This window comes from Xiphophorus couchianus, chromosome 19 (assembly GCF_001444195.1).
Source record: "Xiphophorus couchianus chromosome 19, X_couchianus-1.0, whole genome shotgun sequence".
In the NCBI taxonomy this organism is placed as follows: Eukaryota; Metazoa; Chordata; class Actinopteri; order Cyprinodontiformes; family Poeciliidae; genus Xiphophorus; species Xiphophorus couchianus.
Genome location: NC_040246.1, coordinates 6,163,774 through 6,187,775, shown reverse-complemented (window position 1 = coordinate 6,187,775; position 24,002 = coordinate 6,163,774). Strand labels below are relative to the sequence as shown.

General features: G+C 39.0%; 1 protein-coding gene across 2 annotated transcripts in view; it reads left to right on the top strand.

Moving 5' to 3' along the window:
• The window catches only part of pld1a (phospholipase D1a), a 35,631-nt gene extending 14,258 nt beyond the window's left edge, over positions 1-21,373 (top strand). For both annotated transcript variants that reach the window (XM_028000040.1, XM_028000039.1), the window contains exons 3-26: positions 555-724; positions 816-958; positions 2,412-2,523; positions 2,764-2,829; positions 2,979-3,037; positions 3,155-3,247; positions 4,552-4,704; positions 5,039-5,188; positions 6,605-6,688; positions 8,550-8,631; positions 9,923-10,033; positions 10,201-10,386; positions 11,098-11,323; positions 11,540-11,668; positions 11,882-12,000; positions 12,377-12,490; positions 13,636-13,746; positions 14,241-14,329; positions 14,488-14,601; positions 14,751-14,800; positions 14,901-15,035; positions 17,114-17,267; positions 18,354-18,471; positions 19,375-21,373. In XM_028000040.1, the coding sequence (XP_027855841.1) occupies positions 555-724; positions 816-958; positions 2,412-2,523; positions 2,764-2,829; positions 2,979-3,037; positions 3,155-3,247; positions 4,552-4,704; positions 5,039-5,188; positions 6,605-6,688; positions 8,550-8,631; positions 9,923-10,033; positions 10,201-10,386; positions 11,098-11,323; positions 11,540-11,668; positions 11,882-12,000; positions 12,377-12,490; positions 13,636-13,746; positions 14,241-14,329; positions 14,488-14,601; positions 14,751-14,800; positions 14,901-15,035; positions 17,114-17,267; positions 18,354-18,471; positions 19,375-19,599 (2,993 nt within the window). In that variant the 3' untranslated portion in view covers positions 19,600-21,373. The remainder of the gene's footprint in view (positions 1-554; positions 725-815; positions 959-2,411; positions 2,524-2,763; positions 2,830-2,978; positions 3,038-3,154; positions 3,248-4,551; positions 4,705-5,038; positions 5,189-6,604; positions 6,689-8,549; positions 8,632-9,922; positions 10,034-10,200; positions 10,387-11,097; positions 11,324-11,539; positions 11,669-11,881; positions 12,001-12,376; positions 12,491-13,635; positions 13,747-14,240; positions 14,330-14,487; positions 14,602-14,750; positions 14,801-14,900; positions 15,036-17,113; positions 17,268-18,353; positions 18,472-19,374) is intronic.
• Positions 21,374-24,002: the final 2,629 nt, after the last annotated feature.

The following is a 24,002-nucleotide window of genomic DNA, read 5'->3' as shown; positions in this document are numbered from 1 at the left end:
GAAAATAAGTTCTTTTGTTATTAAAGCTTTTTCTAAATGATAAAATTACTAGCTGATTTTCACACAGCATGGCTACTGGGTGTCTTTGCAGCAGCATAATTTTGATTTTATTATTGAATTGCTCTTTTAATTAACTGGACAAAGCATTAGGATGTGTATAGATACTCTCCATTCAGTCCGACTGAGCTTCAGCTGTTTTTCTTTGAAGAATGGGCAGAAATGTCAGCTACTTCATGCGCAAAGCTGCTTTGTTTAAAACACAAACCCTAAGAGACAACCAGCTTCTGCAGATTTTTTTTATTTCTAGAATAACATTCACCTCTACAAATGTGTTTTGATCTATCTAATAAATTCGACTGAGGTTTGTGGTTGTAATGTGACAAAATATCAAAACGCTTATGTATATGCCACAGTCTTTCTTATATATTAAACACAGTAAAATCGTGGACAAAAGCAGATTTTCTTAGAAATGCAGCCTGCCATGAGTGACTCCCACACACAAAAAAACCACATCTTCATTAATATTAACCATCTGTTTTGGTTTTCACTCTTAGGAGACTGCCGTATACCATTTTCAGCGGTGTACGCTACAGTGGGCTTTAAGGAGGCCAGTGCGAAGGTCTACCTCCCCACTGTGCCAATTACCGCCAAGATCCTAGAGGTGGAACGGTTCACCACGGCACAGGATCGCTTCAATTTGTCACAGCAGAGGAGCGTCAACAAGGTACTCTGCTGCACATTCAGCCCTTTACGGTCTGAAACGACACGTTCTTCCATTTGCGCGTAACTGAGTTGCCTGCTCCGTGTGTCCTCAGTCTCTACCAGCCGTGTTTAAGATCGAGATGAAGCACGGAGAGTTTACCTGGGTGGTTAAGAGGAAGGAGAAACATTTTCTGGAGCTGCACAGAGAGCTGAGGACGTACAAAACTCTCATTAGGATACCGCTGCCGTCACGCAGGTTCGTTCCTGCACCTGTACAGAAACGACGTAGCAGACGCCTCCTCCTGCTCAGACACGTACTGTTTCGTATGCAAAACCCCCACAAATAATACTTTTAAATCATTTGCTTACAACCATCCTTGATCTGATGCTTCATTCAAATAAAAAAAAAGACAAACAACATATGTGTTTGCTTATAAAATCTTTCATTTCAGATAGATTACATTGTCTACAATTCAGGGGTCTCAAACTCCAGTCCTTGAGGGTCGCTGTCCTGCAACTTGTAGATGTGCCTCTGCTGCACCACACCTGAATAGAATAATTAGATCAATAGCAAGGCTCTGGAGAACTGATCTATTCAAGGAGGAGGTAATTAAGCCATTTCATTCCAGTGTTTTGTACCTGTGGCACATCTACAAACTGCAGGACAGCGGCCCTCGAGGACTGGAGTTTGAGACCCCTGGTCTACATTGTGGCACTTTCAACGGACTCACCAGTGATGTTCTAGAAGCTACATTTTTAGTTTTTCTAGGCAGGAACAGATATTTTGCCCCCACAAGAATCACTGCAGGACAGCCTCATTTTTTCTAAGTAAATATATCTAACTCGACACATACTGCAATATCATTTCTTCCTTCCTCCGGCTAGAAGAAGGAAGTGTCAGGCCAACTCTGGTGTATTTCCTTTTTGTTTTGATGCGACTCATTGGTAATTTAGCTTGCAATGCGGTTCCAGTGAAATTATTGTGGGAATAAAAGCATAGCACTTTGTTTTCATTGTTCCAATCACAAATCCGATATTCTGTAATAGTGTTGCAGACTGAACTAAAATACACCAGATTTTTCAATGACTAGCTGTGCAGAATATCCTTATGGGACACTTGGATGGAACGGAACGGTCATTTTGCACAAGTGAAACACAATTGTTAAATTGTATTTTCACATAGTTTGTAACTACAAAGTTTATCTGGAAAAAGAATGACTACACTTAGCATACAACCCATATTATTTGGTTATGTAAATCTCTCCTTCAATGTGCATTCCGTAAAAAGTCACCAGCTGTGACATTATTTTAGTTCTATTCTGATATTTCATATGATAGCTGATAACATGAGCTTTCAACTCCCTAAATGTCAATGCTTTTATAGAAAGTGTTTTTGTCATCATTTTGACCATCCACAAACAAGGCAGTTACGTAATATGAGTCAACGTAACGTAACGACTGCTCCATTTTTATTAGCACAAAAAATTTCTTGCCGAGTCACAGCCGTAGCTTATCCTTCCATCGCTTTGATCATTTGCCTTTTTAAAACTACCCGTGACAGAGCTTGTTTTCATTTCTGAGCAACCACAGAAAACCTTCCCACCTCGTCACGTTCTATTTCTATGAAAACCTATTTGACTGTAAGATTTTCTGAATACTCTCTCTGTCCTAGTGCATTTAAATTTTGGATTCAATCTTCTCCCTCCTAGCCACACCGTGAGGAGGAAGACGGTGAGGAAAAGCGAGGTGAGGGAGATGCCTACCTTGCCCCGGGGGGGAGGAGATGAGCTGGCCAGAGATGAGCAGGTCTCCAGCAGGAGAGTGAGTTGGCATTCTTCCGACTGGGGCCTCCTCTTTAGTCGCAGAATAGCTTTAATATTTGAGTTATTGCACGATGCTCTCTGTGTGCTCTTTTTGTTACCATGGCACTAAACTCCATGCCAACTTAGATTTTTTTCAAGCTCCTTCTAGCAATGTGTTTGTGCGTGTTGGTGGTTATATACATAGATTTTGTCATTAAAGTGGTCACTGTGATGCAATGTAGCACATGTATTTCTATAGAGACAATTAGAGGACTACATAAACACGCTTCTGAAGATGGCCATGTATCGGAAATATCACCACACTGTGAGTAACTAATAAATATTTACCATTTTTTTATTCTCTCATGTTTATATGATTTTAATATTCAGCCCACATTAAATATTTCCATATCAGTATTAATTACCAAACTCCCAGCATTAAACCTGCTGCTTTGTCTTCCTTTGTATTCTCAGATGGAGTTCATTGACGTTAGCCAGTTGTCTTTTATTCATGACTTGGGACCCAAAGGACTGTAAGTTTTCTTTTTTTTCCACTTTGACTGTTTCTCCTAATAAATGACTTTTATAACTAGTGCAAAGCTTGTTTTTACACTTGTTTTCTTATTTTCTTGTGATTTTATGTCAAACAGGGAAGGCATGATCTACAAGCGTTCCGGCGGACATCGCATCCCTGGATTGAACTGCTGCGGTCAGGGTCAGGCCTGCTATCGCTGGTCAAAACGGTGTGTCGCCGTTGCGCCGTCCCTTCATCCATGCTTGTTTTCCAGTTCCATGTCACATCGTTTGCCACCTATTTTCTTTTTCCACAAAAAAGTTAAGAAATCCGTAATGTCTGAGGCTTTATCGTCATGATTTGTGGAGGTTATGGTGGACCCAAATGCAGACAGGCTGAGGCGTCGAGTAGATGGTGATAAATTTGTTTAAAAAAAAAAAAAAAAAAAATGGAACTTGCATATAGCCAGCAGGACACAAAAAGCAGGACCAAAAGCAACCGGGAACAAGGAGGAGCATTTCAGGATCTAACAGGAGGAACCAGAGAGAAGTGAAAGCAAGAAAGGTGGATAAGTAGTAGGAGGGTGAATGCTGGAACAAATGATTGGAGCTGATTAGCTAACAGGTTGCAGGTGCAGAAAGAGTGAAAGAGTGAGGGAGCGTGCACAAGCAGGGAACTAGGAAAATGAATCTAACTGTAATAATGAACTACTAAGCCAAAAGAATAAATGAACAAACCAGAAAAGGACTGAGCTACAGTAAAACAGAAACAAGGCTGATCTAATAAAGCAGATAACAAATCAGAACTACAAACTCAAACAAAACAAAACAAAAAAACAACTCGAAACATCCCAGGATCCTGACATGTTTGTGACACATTATGAGATTTATGTCAACTGTTTGAAGAAAAGATGTAGTACAGTTATCATCCTCCACAAATTCAATAATACAACAATCCTTTGACATTCTCCTGGCAAAGGATTTGGACATTTTTGCAAGAGACGTTTTATTTGCGTTTTGTAGGATTTCCACATATTTATCAATTTTTATACATATATATTAAGCTAGTCTGAGGGGCTGTGGGTTAAGGGAGTTCTGTTATGCTCATTTTAAAATTTTCTTGTAATGCAAAAAAAAAAAATTACTGCTCTTTAATCTACTGAAAAATACATTTTGAGCATGTTTACATACATAAAAAGGTAGAACAAAAATCATGAACTCCACAGATTCAATAGATATTTTTTTTCCACAAGCTTTAATGTTTATTCCTTCATCCAATCTTAACTACCATCAAGCCATTTTCGAATGTTGTTTTCTAAAGACAACAAATCCACTCAAAAATCCCACACACTGGAAGCGCTCAGCCAAGCCACCTACATCCTGATACATGCTGATGGCTTTTCTTCCCACACCCTTCTCTTAGTACAAGGAGTGAAAGAAGTGCTTCTTCAAGAGTCGGCGGAGAGCCGCAACAGTAAATGCAGACCCGGGAGGTGGCGATAACGATGCTAACAACTAAACGTGTGTTCTGCAGCTGGCTGGTGATCAAAGACTCGTTCTTGCTGTACATGAAGCCAGACTCCGGGGCGATCTCCTTCGTCTTGCTGGTGGACAAAGAGTTCAGCATCAAGATGGACTCCAAAGAGACCGAGACCCAACATGGAGTCCGCATTGACAGCCTTTCCAGGTTGTGTTTCTGCATTTTTGTGCACACATGTGGTCGACTGAACATTTTACCTTTATTGCATTTCCCCATGTTGTGAAAATAATAGCATTATGTTATATCCGTGGCCACAAAATAATAGTGGTTAAAGTGATTCCTCCTAGAGTTTAATTGTTTCCCCCCAAAGACACAGCTAAAACAAAAATAAGCACAGATTTAATATCCTAAAGCTGTTTCTGATCACATAATGTGCTCTTTACCTAGAGATGATTTTGTTTGTCATAAATGGATGAAACTTTTGTCTCTGGACTGTGACCTTCAACGTATTAAACAACATCCGTGTGTCTTCTGCCGGCAGGACGCTTGTGTTTAAGTGCATCAGCTACAGACATGCGCGCTGGTGGGGTCAGAGCATCGAGAGCTTCGTGCGGAGTCATGGGAAGGCTTTCCTCCGAGACCACCGCTTCGGGTCGTTTGCACAGGAACAGGAAAACGTCCCCGCCAAATGGTAACCATACTGAGAAAAGAAAAATTGATGGAGTTGTTGCTGATGTGGGGTGTAAAAATGCAAACAACAAAAGGTTTTACTCAGTTTAATGCTTTGAAATCTCTAAACTGGCATTTGAAAATAATATGTTGGTTAATTTTTTTGACACTTCTGTTTTTATAGAGCACCCTCCGTAGTTATTGGCACCGCTGGAAATGAATGCACCTTTAATTGCAGAAATATGATCTCTCGTGAAAAATAGAACAGTGGAGCAAGCCTCACGTTTGTGCTTGTGATGATAGAACAGGAGATATGGTTTCCTGGTGTCAAAGAAACCAGTTCGGACGCAGGTAGTGTCTACTAGTTTCTTGGAGATCTTTCGACTCCAAAGATGGCAGGCTTTGATCGTCCGAGTGTCTAAATAGCGAGTAGTGCAGATTTATTTTACATCCTTTGCCATCCTCCTAGTTTAGAAAAACTGGAGTTCCTGCCAAGCCTACTTTAAAACTGCGGTAAACTTTTAGACTCTTTCTCAGGGGGTAGATGTTGGGTTTAGAAAAGTGGCTGTTTTTCTGACTTCCCAATTTCTGAAAATAGACAACTCTGACCCTCCTCTACACACGACCGTAACACAACATAAAAGTAGTTTAAGTCAGGAGCTTCTTCAGATCTGCTGCAGTACAGACTGCAACTGGAAATCCTTCCTTCAAACAGCCACATCCATCTGTAATGAATCATTTTGAAGCGTGGTAGGAGAAATGGGCCTTTGTGTCTTCTGTTGTATGTCAACAGGAAGTCATGAGTTATGTGTCAACTCATTGCCCTACGGCTTTACAACGCTTGAACACATATATGCACACGTGGTAAAATGAATGTAACTGTGCTATTTGCAAGAATGCAAGTGTCAGAATAAATAAGACATTTTCTCCACCTTCTTCTGCAAGTGTTTCTCTGGTTACTATGGAAATGCTTGCGAGGACTGAGCAATCAAATCTCTGTTCTGGCTGCATGGCAATTTCTTCCTTTTTTATTTGCATTCTCCCCCCATCAGCTGGTAGATTATATACTACAGTATGTGATCCAGCTATCAAATCATATTTAGGCTCATGCAAAGATGATAGATAAAGAACAGTTCGGTCATGACACAGGTTTATGGTTTTCAGTGCGTTAATGAGAAATAACATGGAGGAAAGTGAACTGAAAAATCGTTTGTCGCATCTAAAATTCAGCTGAAGACTGAAGTTGTGATCACACTGGAAGCTTTAAGAAAACAGAAGTAGCTTCTCCTTTATCTGCTGCATGCTTCTGAAAGTGAGAGACGCCACACAATTGCTGAGAAAATTCTGCATCTCGGTGCATGCATCAAAACGCTGAGAGTAAACGGCGCGTCTGATTTTAGGAGACGCAAAGTGTAACGGCAAAACCGTATCTGTGCAGGTACGTGAATGGAAAGACGTACATGGAGGATGTGGCCGATGCTTTGGAGGAAGCTAAGGAAGAAATCTTCATCACAGACTGGTGGTGAGTTTCTCTGTCCTTGTTGTGTAAACGGGTGTTGCGTCAAGGTCAAGGTTCAAATTGTCAGATTACCTCTGCGAAATCTCAGATTTTAACTCCAGTTTTTTTTCTCAGAACTGATGTAATTGACAATATGCAAGAGTTAGAAAAGAAAAAAAGAAAAATCAAATATATGTTCTGTTATTATTATTCTTGTTTTCCTCCAAACTTTGACTTATCATAAACAAATTGTATTTTTTTTTTAATAGCTTATGTTTGATTTAATTTAGCCACTTATGTTTTAAAACTTGCCTTTTGGTAAAGTGTATTGGATCAGTTAAATTCAATTGGCTAAATTCCACCATAACATAACGCAACTTTGACTTTAAAACCCTTTTACATGACTGCTAATGTTGTCAAAGGATCCGAAATGAAAAGGTTGAAATAGTAAATGTAAAATTGAATAGGAGTGAAAGATAATATCCAAAGTTTTCTGCAGAAAACAATTCCTTTGGATGTAGTTTTTCCTCTACAGAACAATAAGCAAGTTTTTCTGGTTTCTTTTGCTATTTTGTTGTAAAAATGTCTGGATAAAAATGCACCCTGCAGAAATATATTTTTACATTCACATGCTTCTGGTTACATCACATAAGAAACAAAGAAGGTTGAACACCTTATAATTCAGGTAATCAAGATTCTATGCCAAAATCTACATAAATTTTGCTCCTTCAAGCATAATAAGCTCAGTTGTGCCTCTTGTGATGTCATGAACCCAAATATACTTCAGAATATTCGGAGGGATCATTTTTGCACTGGCTTTATAAAGTTTGTTTTGTTTTGTGAAATCCTGCTGTTTAAAACCATACTTCATTACCCAGGTACGTTTTTATTGTTGGTATACCTTTGTTAGGAAAGCAGCATACAGACTTATAGATCCAGCATCTATGAAACACACAGTTTTAAAACATGACATCTCAAATATGATTATATAGATACGCATAGAGCTCTACGTCAACTTTATGCAAAGGATCCACATGTCTCACTGTTCTGTTTTAAGACTTGTGCAGTTCACCCTAACACACAGAACAGCTTCTGTGTTTGTACTGCCCGCTTGCATTCAGATGATCAATCTCAAAACCGGCTTTAAAATGTGCCAACTCCTGACAGTATGTTGAACAGTTTTATTGCCTTGTTTCCACTCACCTGTCACTCTGCCACCACAGAACGAGAGGACAGCTTGGCACGGCATACTGGCCAGTGAAGCACGTCCTTACACATTATTTTACGTCTCGGCCACGAATCCCGAGGCCTGCCAGAGAGCCACAACGTTGTTCTGGCTCTAATTACAGCCTGAAACCAAGAATAGAAATCCACCGACTTTCTCCGTATCCATTTGCCCATCTGCTAGACCCCTTTATCTCTCTGTCATTTCATAATTTGCTGTCTCACTCGTAGCGTCTTTTATTTTTTTTTTTGCATTTGTTCAACACGTCAGAAGCTGTTTAGCCACACCATAAGCATACTGTAAATACTTGGTTTTACAGGTTCAAGAACTTATTTGGTGTTTTGCTTTACGCGCATATTCTCAGGGAGAGATGGGAGAAATGTTTTGCGCCGCTGAAATCCCAGCGTTCCAAAGCTGTAATCACTGGGCTTAGGCTCTTTACCAATGAGGTGTAACATGAGCTGCGGACACAAGCGCAGGATGCCAATGTGATTGGCTCATAAGACTGCATCATGTCATGTCTGTTATACTGTACACAGCAAAATGTTGGTCAGTCAGATCGAGGTTACGATTTCTACTACGATTGTATACACAAAATATTTACTCAGCTGTTTGTCCTTCTTTGTGTCTTTCCGTTTGTTTGTTTTTTTTTTTCATCAGGTTGAGTCCGGAGATCTTCCTGAAGAGACCTGTTGTAGAAGGAAACAGATGGAGGCTGGACTGCATCCTCAAACGCAAAGCAGTAAGCAGGCATTACATGAACAATAATTACAGAGAAATGACTCCCTTACAGTGCAAGGAGTTGATTGACTTTTTAGGTTAAATACTGATTTCTGTGGAATCTGTGTTCATAAATAAAACATATCATGCAAATGAATGTAATTTTCCCTGAGCTAAAAGACAGTTTTCACATTTTCTTACTCATATGTGTGACTGGTAGTATTGATAGAAAAAAGTAAAGATGCATTTTTTGTACAATTATTAAAATTTTTGAATTTTAATTTCAGCCACCCTGGATCAATACTTTGTAGAGCCACGTTTTACTGCAGATTCATCCTCACAAAATACTCAAACCCAGCCAGATATTACAGAAGGTGTTAACATTAATTTTCCAGTTTTGCAATTAATTTTCTTCTATATTCATGTCTGAATTTGACTGAATCATTCTAACCCATGACTATTCTCTGATCCAAACTCTACTTCCCAGTTTTAAGCTTTTTGCCCTATAAGCGCCCTGTTTTTATTTCCATCCATCCTCACACCAACTCTTATTTTCCTTTTCTGTCCTGAAGGAAGAAAACTATCTCCACCTCATGACCTTGCTACCACCATGTTCAGCCATAGGGATTGCGTGTTTGGGGTTGCATGCCTGTTCAATTTCTGACACTCAAAGCAATTTGTCAGTTGGCAAAAAAAGTCACTTTTTTATTTTTTTATTTACATTTACATTTACATTTTTTACATGTTTATTGTACCCTCTACATGGCTTGTGGCAAATTGCTAAAAAGACTCCTAATGCCAACCCATGTCCTTATTGGGCGCTTCTCAGTTTAATGGGTTTCTTGCCTGGTCTGTCAGTTTAGGTGTTTACATATTGGTAAGTGGTGTTTCCAATTTTAGAGTTCAGGTTATTATTTTATAACTTAATACAGCATTAAGCTTCTCCATAGCCTTATCACTGACCTCTCTGCTCTGTTCCTCAATCTTCATGATGCTCTTTAATTATCATTGTCAAACAAAACCTCTCAGGGCTTAACAGAACAGCTAACTTTATCCTGAGATTATACTATACAAAGGTTGACACTTTAATGAAAAAAAAAAAAAAATCTTTTTGTTCTTCCACCTCACATTTGTGTTGGTCCAACAACTCAAATGTCCATAAAATCCTATTTACATATATTGGAGTTTGTGGTTGTAGTGGGACAAAATGTGGAAAGTATCAAGAAGCATAAATGCTTATGCAAGATATTCTATCTATTCTTGACATTTGAATGAATACACGTGTAAGATCGCCACCTTTTTTGCATTCGCAGCAACAGGGAGTAAGGATCTTTGTGATGCTGTACAAGGAGGTGGAGCTCGCCCTGGGCATCAACTCGGGCTACAGCAAAAGGACGCTCATGCACCTGCACCCCAACATCAAGGTTAGTGGCCAGTGGTCATCTATTTTGATGATTAGCAAAAATATTTTCAAGCTGATCACATGAAGAAATCTAATGCGGCGTAAACTAAAATCATACACATTGTTTTTGATGCCCAGTTGTCTCAATCTAGAAGAGCGACAAGTATCATACGTCTGTTTGTGTTCTAGGTTATGCGGCATCCAGACCACGTCTCTTCGTCCGTGTACCTGTGGGCCCATCATGAGAAGATTGTGGTTATTGACCAATCGGTGGCTTTTGTGGGCGGCATCGACTTAGCTTATGGACGATGGGATGACAAAGAGCATCGGCTGACAGATGTGGGCAGCGTGACACGCTCTGTGGCTCTTGAGCAGGTCTGCCTATTAAATATCCGATGCGTTGTTTTGACTTACATGCTACAAATATTCTTCTTTTGTTTCAGATAGAGGTTGAAAATGTTAAAAGACATTTAAGATAATGGTATCTGTTTTTGAACAGACAGGCAATGTGAAGTGCAAACTAATGCTTCAGTATATTACTCAAGAAAAAATAAAATGCACAGTGAAGTAAAATACTTCTAAATGTTCCTTGTTTCCAAAATGTCACACAAGTAAATACAAAATTTAACTAGTCACTACCCACGTCTGTCCATGCGACAAACATTAGCAGGAAAAAAAGAGTGGTTTGCTAACGTTAACCGTTAGCTGAACAGGCTTCCCCATTCGTCTGAGCAGTTGGTCACACAGTCTCTCTTCTGCAGCAAAAGGGCAATTTATATAGCAGAAACCTTTTACTATTTTTTTTATTAAAAGCCTCCAGGTTTTTACAGATAAAGTGAGGTGATCAAGAAAACTAAATCTTCATTGTTGCGGCCTTGCCAAAACACACAAGGATTTTAGCTTAATCCAGCATTTAGATTTCTGGCTGCATGGTGCTGTGGTGCCTACCACGGCTGTATTTTTCAGTACAACTATGAAAACCGTAGTGCTCACTCACGAAGAACGTAATCTCTAAACAGTTTTATCTAGGGAATGTCAAACAGTCAGACATTTGATTTTTAATCTTCATTTTGTACTTGTTTGCAGGCCAGCTCCACCAGCGCCAGCACCAGCCCTCCCTCCAATAAGGGTGCGTCTGCCGTTCATGACGTCCCGCAGAGCAATGGGCGAGGGACGCCGCCTGCTGACTCCGCCGAGTTGCCCAAGCTGAAGGGCGTTGGCCGCAGCAGGATGGTCCGATTCAGCCTGTACAGACAGCTGCAAAAGCACACCCTGCAGCATGTGGACAGCGTCAGCAGCGTGGACAGTGCAGGTGTGAAAATCAACACTCTTGTTTTGCTTTTGCCTTGAGACAATGATGTACTAATTCCACATCTCGCATGCTGTGTGAGATAATAAAAGGTGCATGCGGTAAAAGTTGCGCTTCTGTTTGTTTTCGATGATGGTGTTGTTGGGAATGTGTAAATCAGCACTTTTTACTGATATAGTGTTTTTTTGTCTTTTTTTTTTTACATGTGCATATTTGTAGAAAGTGGTTCTGTCAAAAGCCTGAAAACCGGTGTTGGAGAGTTACAGGGAAACACCCGCTTCTGGCACGGAAAAGACTACTGCAACTTTGTTTACAAGGACTGGATCCAACTGGAGAAACCTTTTGATGGTCTGGAACACAAATACACACATTTCTATACCTCAGCTGTTTCCATTATTATTAGTTTAGATAGAAGTTCCAATATTTGTACCAGTACATTGCGATAAAGTAACAGCAGTTAAAGCGTTCCATAAAGTGCACTTATCTTAAAGAGATTTAACATTATGGGGTTTTTTTTATTGTTTTTTTCCCCCCTCTCCCCATGTTTTCCACGCTGGACAGACTTTATCGACAGGTACACCACTCCCAGAATGCCTTGGCATGACATCGCCTCGGTGGTCCATGGGAGAGGTGCCCGGGATGTGGCCAGGCACTTTATCCAGCGGTGGAACTTTACCAAAGTATAATGATTTCCATACGCTACACCTTAAAATAAACAAACACGAAGAATGAGGGAAATACTATAAATAAAGATCAATCTAAAATAGGTTTCAACTTTGTGGTTGTTTTTTTTTTTTTTAAACTTATTTGGACTTTTAGTAAGAGAGGGTGGTTATGGCTTAGGAAAAGAAAAATGCAGGGAAAAACTTGGCTGATTCAGAAATGTTTTACTGGAACAGTGTGGAAAAAATGCCCTCATCTAAGTGCTCATAATGTCTGTGGCTTTTGACTTTTGTTTTCCTTCTATTTTCTGGCCTTAACTTGTCCACCTTTAATTCCTTATGTTAAATTTACTCTATTTTTTTGCTTAATTTCTCCTACCTTTTCCTCCTGCAGATCATGAAGCCAAAGTACCGCTCTCTGTCTTACCCTTTCCTCCTGCCAAAGTCTCACTCCTCTGCTGACGAGCTCAAGTACCAAGTTCCTGGGTGTGTTAACGCTAAAGTACAGGTGAGGAAACATGACCTGGCGCTAATTTAAAAGAAACGGAATGTATTTTGAAATGTATTGAGAAATGTTTCTACCGGTACGGTGGAGGATTCAAAGAGAACATGCGAGATAAACTCCCACTACCAAACATTTGCCCACCTCTTCAATGGCTGCTGGAAGCAGATAGCAGAGAGAAGTATCCCTGTGTTCCAAGAAAGTTACATAATGCAACAAGTGCTCCACTTCTGTTCAAGAAGTTTAAGCTGGAAAAAAAACAAAACTTAATAGGATATGTATAAAGATCACATCATAAATCTGTTAACTCTTGCTAAAACTGTGTGTTTTTAAAGTCCAAACAGTTTATGTAAAAAGCTTGTTGCATTCATCCTTTTCACTTGTGAGATGAGATATATGATATATATATATTTTTTACCATATAATTCATCGATGCCTAGGCTTCATGGTTTAGTCAATTTGCAGGATTTTATTGCTACAGGTTTCTATTATAGGTAAGACCGTCTAAGCTCCAGTCAGGCTCTGACAAACATGGCCACTCTAATAGACACAACTGTCAGCAAACACTTGCATCACCACAAATGCGATTTTATCAGTGCAGTGATTGTGCAAAGCAAAACAGCAGTGAATGGAATAATCTCCACCTAATCAGTCTGTGGTCAACTAAGTCAAACTTATGAGGGTTTGACTGCACTGCAATAAAAAGTTGCTTCAAGCTAACTTTGTCACTTTGCCTTTTGGAAGGGAATTAAAAATACTGAAAAATAATTTGTTCTTCATTTGGCTCAGACACTGAGATAAAAAGAAAAAGCAGATGCTGCAGCTAGTTATCATAGGTAACATCTGGGTGTAAGAATTTTTAAGTAACATTCACTAACATAAGCCGATGCATTATATTGGGAAACTTTAGATTCACAAATAACACCCACAGTCTCCTCGATGGCTTCAAAGCCATGTTGTGTCATGAGAATTATTTTCTATTTGGCATATTATAACCACATTAGCTGTGTTACCGATCTAATTAGCGTACTATGCAGTACAAGAAGCTCAGCACACAACCATTCACTTTGAAATTACTCCAGGTTGCATCTTCTTTTATGAAAGGTACTTTTTAAATAACTTTCTTTATTGTTTTACGTTTTGTGTGTAAGGTGTTGCGATCATCAACAGATTGGTCAGCAGGCATTAAATATCATGAGGAGTCCATTCATAATGCCTACGTCCAGGTCATCGCCAAGAGCAAGCACTACATCTACATAGAGGTAATACCTCACCAAGGCTGTTAAAGGAGTTTTGTATTGACATTTTGTTTTTATCTGACTAAAAGGATTAGCCCAAATTAGGGAATGAAAAAGAAGGAATTTTTGTGAGTCACTTCTGTTGCATCACTGATCAAATCTCGCTTGCGAACGCCTTTTTGTGTGGGTCTTGCATGTTCTCTCTTTGCTTGTGTGGGTTTTTGTCTGACTATTCTCTCTTCCTACCACAAAAACTTACATTTTAGCAGTCAGACCAGGCACACTGTTTCCTCGACATGTCAAAATCTAAAACTTTAAAGTTTTAGATTTTTGTGTATTTAAAAGTGTATTTTAAAATACACTTTATAAAACTGTATTTGTATCTTACGAAACCGGGCGAAAGGTGGGGTACATCCTGGACAGGTCGCCAGTCTGTCGCAGGCACAGTGCAATAATTTATGGAATTAAGTTGAAATAATACACATCTTATCATTTTGTTTTTAATTTTTCTGCCACAGAATCAATTTTTCATCAGCTGCGCAGACAACAGAACGGTCTACAACAAGATCGGAGACGCCATCATTGAAAGGATCATCAGGGCACACAAGTACTTCCCCTTCCTGTTGTGCAGCAAGTTGAAGCAATGCTAAAAAGAGGGATTTTATCTTGCAAATATCTCTTTTTCACATTCTGCGTTTGTAGTTCTGCTTACCGTGCATCCAATAAATGGTCGCTGTTTAAATCAAATGATTCCTTGCTTTTCAGGGAGGGTAAGAAGTACCGCGTGTACGTGGTCACTCCCCTGCTTCCTGGCTTCGAGGGCGACATCACTACAGGTGGAGGGAATGCAATCCAGGCTGTGATGCACTTTAACTACAGGTATATAACCAAACATCTTAAGGGAATTAATGGAGATACTTAAAATAAAATGAGGAAGGAAAATGAAAAAGCAGACACGAAGTAGCATCACATTCATGGTCTATTTCTGAATGTACTTGAGCAATGTTGTTTATTTTGTCTTTACTTAGAACAATGATAAGAGGAGAATACTCCATTATCTCCCAGTTAAAGAAGGAGAGTAAGTGAAGTACTACTACAATATCTTGATATATTAAGTGAAAAAGTAAGAAGGGCCTGTTTTCTAATCTCATCTCATCTCGCCCTTTTCTGTTTCCCAGTGGACGACCAGTGGATGAACTACATCTCCTTCGCCGGTCTGCGGACTCACGCCGAGCTGGAGGGGCGCCTCGTCACGGAGCTCATCTACGTCCACAGCAAGATGCTCATCGCTGACGACAACACGGTCATCATTGGTTAGTCTGTCTCCAGTTTTGCCTTCTGTCGCTCTTCCTTCCTGTGCCGTTCTCATCAGCTGCTATTTGAAGACATCAACTTTTTTTTCACGTTACCACTAAGGAGGTGTGAAAAAGCTCAATCTCTGGCTCCATTTACCCGTCTTTCACCATGTGCACAGCAAACTAATGTGCAAAGCAATACTGCGGGAAAATGTGATCAAAGTTGCACAGCTCTAGTATGCCATCTGCTGGTGAAGAAAGCACATGACATCACGAGAGAAAAAGAACATGTCTATATGTTGAGGCAACTTCACAACTTCTAAAATAAGTCATTTTTATTTGCCTTGAGGTCAACTGTCAAGTATTTATAAAGTTTATTGTAGTTGCTTTCCCTCACTTTCCAATGCTCCCTAGGATCTCAGTAAATTTAGAATACCATTAAATTTCATTTAATTTAGATTTTCAAAATTAAGTAAAGGGCATAAATAAGCATTTATTTATTTATTTTTTTACAATCAAAGCAGAATTAAAGAAACCATCAAGATAAAACTTCTCTTAACGTAGATTTTTAAATTACCCTGCTTTGGTTTCAGCTGGAAGAAACCATGTTAACCGACTCCTGATTCCTGTCTAAAATAAATGTAAAAAACTATAACAAGACGTTTGCGCACAAGTCCAAGTTTTTAAGTCTTTCCTTCCTTGAGTTTACTCTTAGCTGCTTGAATAGAATTCAAAATGACAGCAGTTCTTAATTAATTTAACAATAGTAATGCACAGCATGTTATGGCTGGGACTTTCTTTAACTCATATGTGGTCATTTCTTGTACTGTTTTTACTTTACAGTTCTGTTTGTAAAGTCAAGTAAAAATATGCCTAGTCATTTTAATATATTAAGTTCAGAAAATTGCGAAAAATAAATGAATAAAAAGTGAGCACAAGGCAGATGAGGACACAGCGTAAAGTTGCCAGTGAAGGATGAGACGGTGTACAGAACACAAAGGACATCCTGTGAAGTCTGCATATGAGCACCGTCAGTCCATGTTTTCCTCTCATTTGAGATGTAGCTGTCGAAATGTTGCTTATAGGGAACAGTCTGTCACACCACTCAAGCTCTTTAAGTCATTTTGCAGATAGTTTCCCCAAACAACCTCTTAGACATGAATCATACTTTCAACTAATGCTACACATGTTGGATGGAAGGAGTGTAACACACCTGAGACCCCATTTTTATCATTCTCTGAGTCAAATTAGCTTCATTTGACTCAGACACAATAAAACAACTTCCTGTTGCAGCAGATAATTGCATTGGTGCAATTTTTATTTGAGAAAAAAAAAAGATTTTACTTAAACAAGAAAATTTGTGTTCAAGAAATGTATCAGAGGCACTTGTCTTGGTGGTCTGGTGTAGATTTACTGTTAAAGTCATCCGTTGTAGGCATGGCATAAACTGTGTTGTCATTTCCCTCAGGTTTGGCTGGGTTTTTTTTTTATAATCCAGGGACATATTAGAGTGTAAAGCCTCTTCACCAGCTTCTTCAGCTGTTTTTATTCCACAGAGTTTGAAAATGTTTCATGCGAAACTGCTCATCAGCATGAGTGCCAAGAGAAACCTGCTTCTCTCTTGACGAATACCTGTCAGACAGGTATTTGTTTTTTTAAGAAAACTACTGTGACGGATTGACAGAAGGTGTTATAGCTCGTTACATAGTGTAAGGAATCTCATGCTCCATTTTGAGTTGTCTCAAAAGTCTTTTTTTTTCAGAGAAGTGTTTTCTTTTCTGCTTTAATAAATGCAGTATGAGCTATTTAAGCTTTATACGTGAAAGATCTTTAAGTTTTAATCCGTTTAAAGACCCCAAATCTGATATTTTGATACAGATATGTATGTATATTAATGTAGGAGGTTTCTGTGCCTCCACCAGCAGTACTTATTTAATGAAATTAGTAAGTCATATATCTCTGTGAGTGCAACCATGAATATCAAATCCAAATTCTATTTCTCAATGACCCCATTAAGATGGCCCCTGAAGCCTTTTATAAATATAATTGAATACATCAAATTGAGTTATTTTAATCCCTTCTTGTTCTTTCCGTAGGTTCTGCAAACATCAATGACCGAAGCATGCTGGGAAAGCGTGACAGTGAGGTGGCAGTGATTGTTGAGGACTCTGAAAAAGTGGCCTCGGTGATGGATGGGCAGGAGTATCAAGCTGGACCCTTCGCACTCGAGCTGCGCCTCGAATGTTTCAGGTGCTCGTTGAAAATAGGTGCCTGTGTTAGAAAGAAAATTGTCATGTCATTTACATTTTATGTTTTTACAATCAGAGAGATATTTAGAGAATTTTCTTTTGGAATTCGAGAAGCAGTCTCTGTTCAAAAGAGGGGAAGGATTTAAAAATCAAAATAGCTACAAAACTTTAACTAAGAATAATAAAGAAAAGCCAAATTAACGATTTGAAATATGTTCTGTGCCTGTTCTTGTGTCTTACCCGCATATGAAGGAAAATATCATTTAGTGGGAAAACCTTAGGCAGTAAAATATTTAGATGACTAATTTATCGACCTCAAAATATCCTTTCTGTTGCATCATTCCCTCCCACGGAAATAAAAAAAAAAGAGGCGTGTCCCAACTTGCCTGCTATTTCAAAATATTTCTGTGAAAATTATACAACTGTAAAGAGGGAAGAAGGGAATGAAGGAGGAGTTTTAGAATGTTTGTGGATACCAAATAAGACAGCAATTTACAGATCATGTTATTCATTATCAGCATAATTCTGCTCGAGGACCTAGAAGATCTCCTTAATCTGTCCCTGAAAAGACCGGCACGAAAATATTTTTTATTCAGCTTTTTTTTTGTTTTTCTCTTCTCTCTATTTAATGCGTTGGATCATTTTTAGCAGTTTTTCCAGAGTGCTGTTGGAATATAAAAGCTACCAGGCGAGTATGGTAGCTAACGTTTATCACTAATTACTGATATTTGCGCACCTGATTTGCTTTAACTCTCCCCAAATTATAAAAACATAATAGAGGCGCTGAACAGAACAGAACGTTGATGTTTTATGGTGCTCGTGCAGATGCAGGAGGTTGTTTAGCTAATAATTATAGTCTTTTTAAACACCTCAAAAATCAATCTTGTGTATAATGTGTGTGGTCGACAGTTGCCAATGTGCGCAAGGTGTCCGTAATTTATGTTTTTGTGAATATCAACAGGGTTGTTATTGCGACCACCAAGCCGAATGACTAGTAAATTTTATATATATATATATATATATATGAAAAAAAAACAATTTCCTTGCCTTTCTTTATGTGTGCTTACTGTTATCTCCTCCTGAGCAGGACAATCCTGGGAGGCCACACGGACACGAGCATCGACCTTTCCGACCCCATCAGCGACCGTTTCTACAAGGAGGTGTGGATGACCACGGCTGGCCGGAATGCTACCATCTATGAGAAGGTAGAGCAAAGATATCCTGCTTCATGTAATGAAAAAGGTTTTTTAAGATGTATGAGAATTTAGTCATCTGTTCATCAAACATACAATTTATGTGGCTACTTTTCATATTCTTGCAGCCGTAATAACTCTGTGACTGCGAGTCTGAGTTATAAAAAACTTAATTTTCGCACACACCTTCGGAGACAGTTGTACATTTTCTACATTATGTAAGGACACGCTGTGCCTTACAAAATGTCCATGCTTTGACTCTCTTTTCACATTTCATCATGTTACGACAACAAACTTTTCTGCATTGTTAGGTTTTATTGGTGAGCCCAACAAGTAGCATATAAAAGACATATATCTCTTCAGATATGATATATGACTCACTTTTATTTTTTTGAGTTTGGTTTACCTGTCACACATCATTTATAGAGCATAACTGTGAAATAGATGCTTTTATTCTGCAAGTAAATTTCTGGGAGTAATAGAGTAAAGGAGGCTGAATAGAAAAGCCTGCCACTGTTTTCTGATTTTTATTTGCAAAAACTGTCATAAGCCATTTATAATTTTCCTTCCATTTACAGTCACATGCTACTTTGTCTCACCTAAAATAAAAATATACATCGAAGTTTGAGGTTGTAAACATGAAAAAATTAATAACGATCAAGCTGGATCAATAGTTTTAGTGAGGTGCTTAGTTAAGTCCATGTGGCGAGCTTGAAAGCTCGCCACATGGACTTAAAAAACATAAAGTAAAAATTTCGCAAACTTTAAAGTTCTGGTTTTTACCTTGGATAGGGGTTTAGAAACAAATCTCTATCATTTTTCACATTCGGATAAAGTTCTGGACTTGGTGAAAAGAGCCCCAAGAACCAGAGCGACGAGGCTGTGAGACTAATTTGTCTTCTCGTTTTGTTGCAGGTCTTCCGCTGCCTTCCCTCGTCCCTGGTGAGGAACATGTCTGAGCTGGAGCAGTTCCAGTCCAAGCCAGGGTTGGCTCAGACCGAGAACGCTCGAGCTCAGGAGGAGCTGCGCAAAATCCGGGGCTTTTTGGTCCAGTTTCCCCTGGATTTCTTGTCCGAGCATAACCTGATGCCCTCGGTTGGGACGAAAGAAGCCATGGTCCCAACCGAGATCTGGACATAAGAGATGACGACCAATACTGGACATGCGCCATAGTATTTTTGCTTTTTCCTAATCCAGACACGAGAGTCAGATTTCCAGGTGTCTTTTAGCTTCATTTGACCGCCAGGAACCTGGAACTTCTCAAACCTGTGGATACCTGAAAACACTAGCCTATGTAAATGGACTGCAAGTCAGCTGAACCTCGTGGATGTGCAGTATGAAGAACAAATGGACTGTAATTATAACAGGATCATTTCAAAATGAGGGAAATTGTTGGCAGTTTGAGATGCTGGGACTTTGAACTGCTCACAGCAAATATTTCACAGGGTCCATCATGAAAACAGTTTGGTGACGCTAAGGAGACGTTCACCTCTCTCTTGATAACGATGCACGTAATTCACTGAGTTTGTGAGATGTTAGTGCTATAATTGCTGTTTTTGATCTCAAGGCTGAGCAGCTGCGCACCTTTTTGACCTGACTTCCTCAAGTTTTGAGGCATGGAGTTTTTAAATCGGAAATCCAGAAAATGCTTCCCGTTCCCCCTCTGCCTCGATGTCAATGAAGGGTTTGCTTTCTAACAAATCATGTTGGGTGTGCGCGTCTGCCGCTGCTGCATCTACAGATCACAAAGCTGTTCTAAACCGAGAGACTTCTCAGAGACGTCTGTCAGGACAGATTTGTATCCAGGGTTACGTATCTTTGTTTTATTTTATTTAATTTTATTTTTTTCAATTCAGAAATTTGGAATAATGAAATCAAAGATCGGATGTATCAGACAATCATCCTGCACATTTTAAAAAAATCATTTTTCCTTTTGTCCAGCTGGTGGTGCTAGCTTCTTAAAATACAGACTGCATCCCCAACAGCTGGGATATTTTATTAGGTTGTTTCGCTGTTTGTCTTAGTCTAGATTAAAGTTCATATCTGTTTAAAATGCACATTTTAGGCAGTTTTAGCTGAAACCAAACCATCATGTAAAATTTCAGAATTCCAAATAGCATGTACATGACCGGATGGAAACCGGCTTCTCCAGATCGTGCAGCTTGATTCATGACTCGCTCGTTTCATCGACGTGCATGCAGGCAAAACTTATGTATCCGCCGTTGAAATATACCTGCCTTGATTGATCACTATCTTCCCCCGAATGTGAAAACCAGAGCGCAGCTTCCTGAGGTGAGCTGCACCTTATACTAAATGTAGGAACTATTTGAGTGAAGATTCCCGGAGGAGCGGGAGAGATTGACAGAGTTGTCAGTTGAAACAAACCTAAAAACAACCTAGATGACCCATTTTATTTGGGACTGCGTATCTTAATGTTGTTTTTGTCACACCCAGCTTTTGAGTCATCCAGCTTGGCCTGAAAGCAGCAGGGAGAGAAAACATCTTATGGACTCTTGTGAATAAACTCTTAAATGGGACCAGGAGGTGTTATTTTAGGAGAATCTGCTTAGAAATGTATGTTTTTGAGTTTCTGTATTTGTCAGTGCATTATTTATGAATTGTAAAGCATTTAACACTTTATTTTTAATGAATATATCAAGATATTGTAGTTATCTTAACGGTTGTTTATTTGTAACTTAACTGTACTGTCATGCAGCTGTCTAACTCCTTGTTCTCCGTCTGTACAATCTGAAGTCGTTCTAATTTTTGTGTTTTAATTTAACATTACAGATACATTAAAGTCTTGCTTCTTTCGACCCGCAAAACGTAAACATCGTAACGTCACAATCTATGTGCTCAGCATAGACTTTTATTGTGATTATGTTCACAATAAAAATATCATTTATACTCCTGACTGGAGCATTTTAATGTTTGATCTGGTTTATGGTTTTTATCAGATGTTTGAAGAGTTTATTGGAAACTCCACAGAACTGCTGTAGGGTTTCATTAAAGAGTTCAAAAGAGATGATGAATAAGGAGATTAGCAGTTCCCCAAAGGAAAAACACTTTTTGTTTTAATTTAATTAAATTTTTTTCTACCTGTGCAAAGTTGTTATGCTTACAGCAGTAAGCAGGAATCCAAAAGCCAACACGTTATTAATGAACCAGTGAGTGATTGTTGGGTGGGGTGGTCTTCTGTTTAATTCGAGGTGAAATCCTGACACATGCCTACCGAAGGGACGACTTCGTTTGAGCTCAGCTTTCTTCTCCAGAAAAGAAGTGTTGCTTCTGTTGTTCTGGAACACTGACAAAATCAAACAAACTTGTCTAAGAGATTCTGCTGCCGATGTGTTATTCAGTCATTTCAACTGAATTTCTGGTGATTCTCAAGTCAGGACCGGAATCAGAACAAAGCCTGCATGGACTCAGGTGAGGTTAGATCTTTACCTATTGTTCGTGGTAAACTTGTCGATCATTTTTTTAGATGATGTTCTGACATTACAGTTGAAACTAAAGGAAGTTATAGTAAAGCATTACTCAAGCGAGACACTGAAGTCAGAGGTATGTTAGCCCTCAACACCCTACTGCTGGTCTCAAAGCCCTTGTTCATCAAAGCTCACATAGCCTACATCATCATCAGATTCAGTTCTGTCCTCTTCCGAAGCTGTAACCATGGCAGCAGCGTAGTATAACATACACGATTCCACTCGCTACATTTTCCTCGACCTCCATTTATTTTTCAAGTTCTACTGAGCTTATCATGCGAACTACAATGCTCCTAAGCGGCATTATATGACATTGAGAAGGATTGTTGGGATAATGTGCTGAAGGGGGCGTATCTGAATGGGTAGGAGCTTCTTAAAGAGACAGAGGCCAATTTCAAGGTGTCTGATATGGCTGTGAAACAACGTAAAATTTCTCCTAAGTTGTTTTTGGTACAGCATTTTCACAACAAGTGAAGGTGACATAGTTATTGTGCTATGACATGGCACTGTGTGTCTGAAAAGTACATTGTGCCCCGCCCTTTAAGAAGTCATGCTTACCTCACATTTAAAATGTACTTAAAGCTTTCGGTGCATAGGAAAATAAAAATGATTGGAATGATGTGTCACAACAGCCACCCATCAGTGAAAGTCTTTTTTGAATTATTGGGGGGTGAAAAATCTGTTTTGGTACTGAACATTTCATCGCACACTGAAACTGGCACGACAGGCTCTTTTTCCTTTCTAAGAAATAGGAAACAGAATTTCTACAAGACTTATTTCCATCTCATGAAATAAAAAAAATTCTAGAAATTTTTGGTTTTATCATCTTAACTTTCTACCTTTGAAGGACAAAATGAGACATCGGTCAAAAGCTGGAAAAGGAAATGTGATTAAAGAGAAGTCAAGCAGGAACAGAAAAATGTTTGAAGGTGGTTTCCACCCCAGAAAATTAAATTAAGCTTCCTTCTCTCTGAGGATGATAATTATCAATTCTTAAAATCGCAAATTTAACTGTTGACTTGTTTTCCTTTCCGGGTTGTTGTCAGTTGCTGGTTTTGATGTGATGAAGTGCTTAATGATGTAGGACTTATAAGTGTTGATGATTTTTATTAGCCACAACCAGCACCTAAATTTAAATAATGGTAGATTGTGTCTCAAGATCTTCCTGCTGTTGATTTCTTTCTTAAAATATCTTTCAGAAATGAATTAAAGCTCTAGAAGAATTATTTCAAGTGCATCTTTATCTTGAATAAATGCCAGGTTAAGTATGCAAGGAGGCAAGGTTCTCTAAATAAACACAGTTCTGGGATACAATATTTGACTCCATACACATTTCTTCAGCTTTTGCTCTTAAGCCACGCATAAATGTTTCACATCATCAAGCAAACTATGAAAAAGTAATCGGCTCCTTGTTAAATTATGAATTAACTGTAATTTCCCACACTGGCCACCGGAGGCCCAGTGACAGCCAAAGGTGTGGAATCATGAAATCACTGAAATGGAAACTGTTCCACCACATTAAGTAGGCCACAGGATTTTTAAAAAAGCAACATGTAGATCCCTGTTCTAAAGAAATTCAAGAAAGGTGATAAAATCATTGACATTACTTACAATGGAAAGGATTACAAAGTCATTCCTAAGGCTTTGAGACTCCAGTGAACTACAGGGAGTGTCACTTATACCCAAACAAAGAACACCAGAGTGGCCAGAGACCAGTATAATTTATCTAAGAACACGGTGAAGACTTATCTAAGAAGTCGAAAAGGTACCAAAAAGAACTCATTAAAACATAAACCCTTTCAGTTGTTTTTGTTTCCAGAGGCCATTCCAAATATTAAAAAAGCACAAATGGAAATTGAAAAGTGTGAGTTTTAAGAAAACATGTTTTAACCAGTTTAGCAGCCTGTCAAGTGTTCCAGTTAGGCTTATCACAGAGGGCATGCGTTCCACGTCCATTCACCAGGCGAACTTTGGAAACGCTGCATTAAGAATACTTCAGATTCTTTCAGGTGGAAAACATCTCACAGAAGTTGCCATTTGATTCAAATCTGAAACACT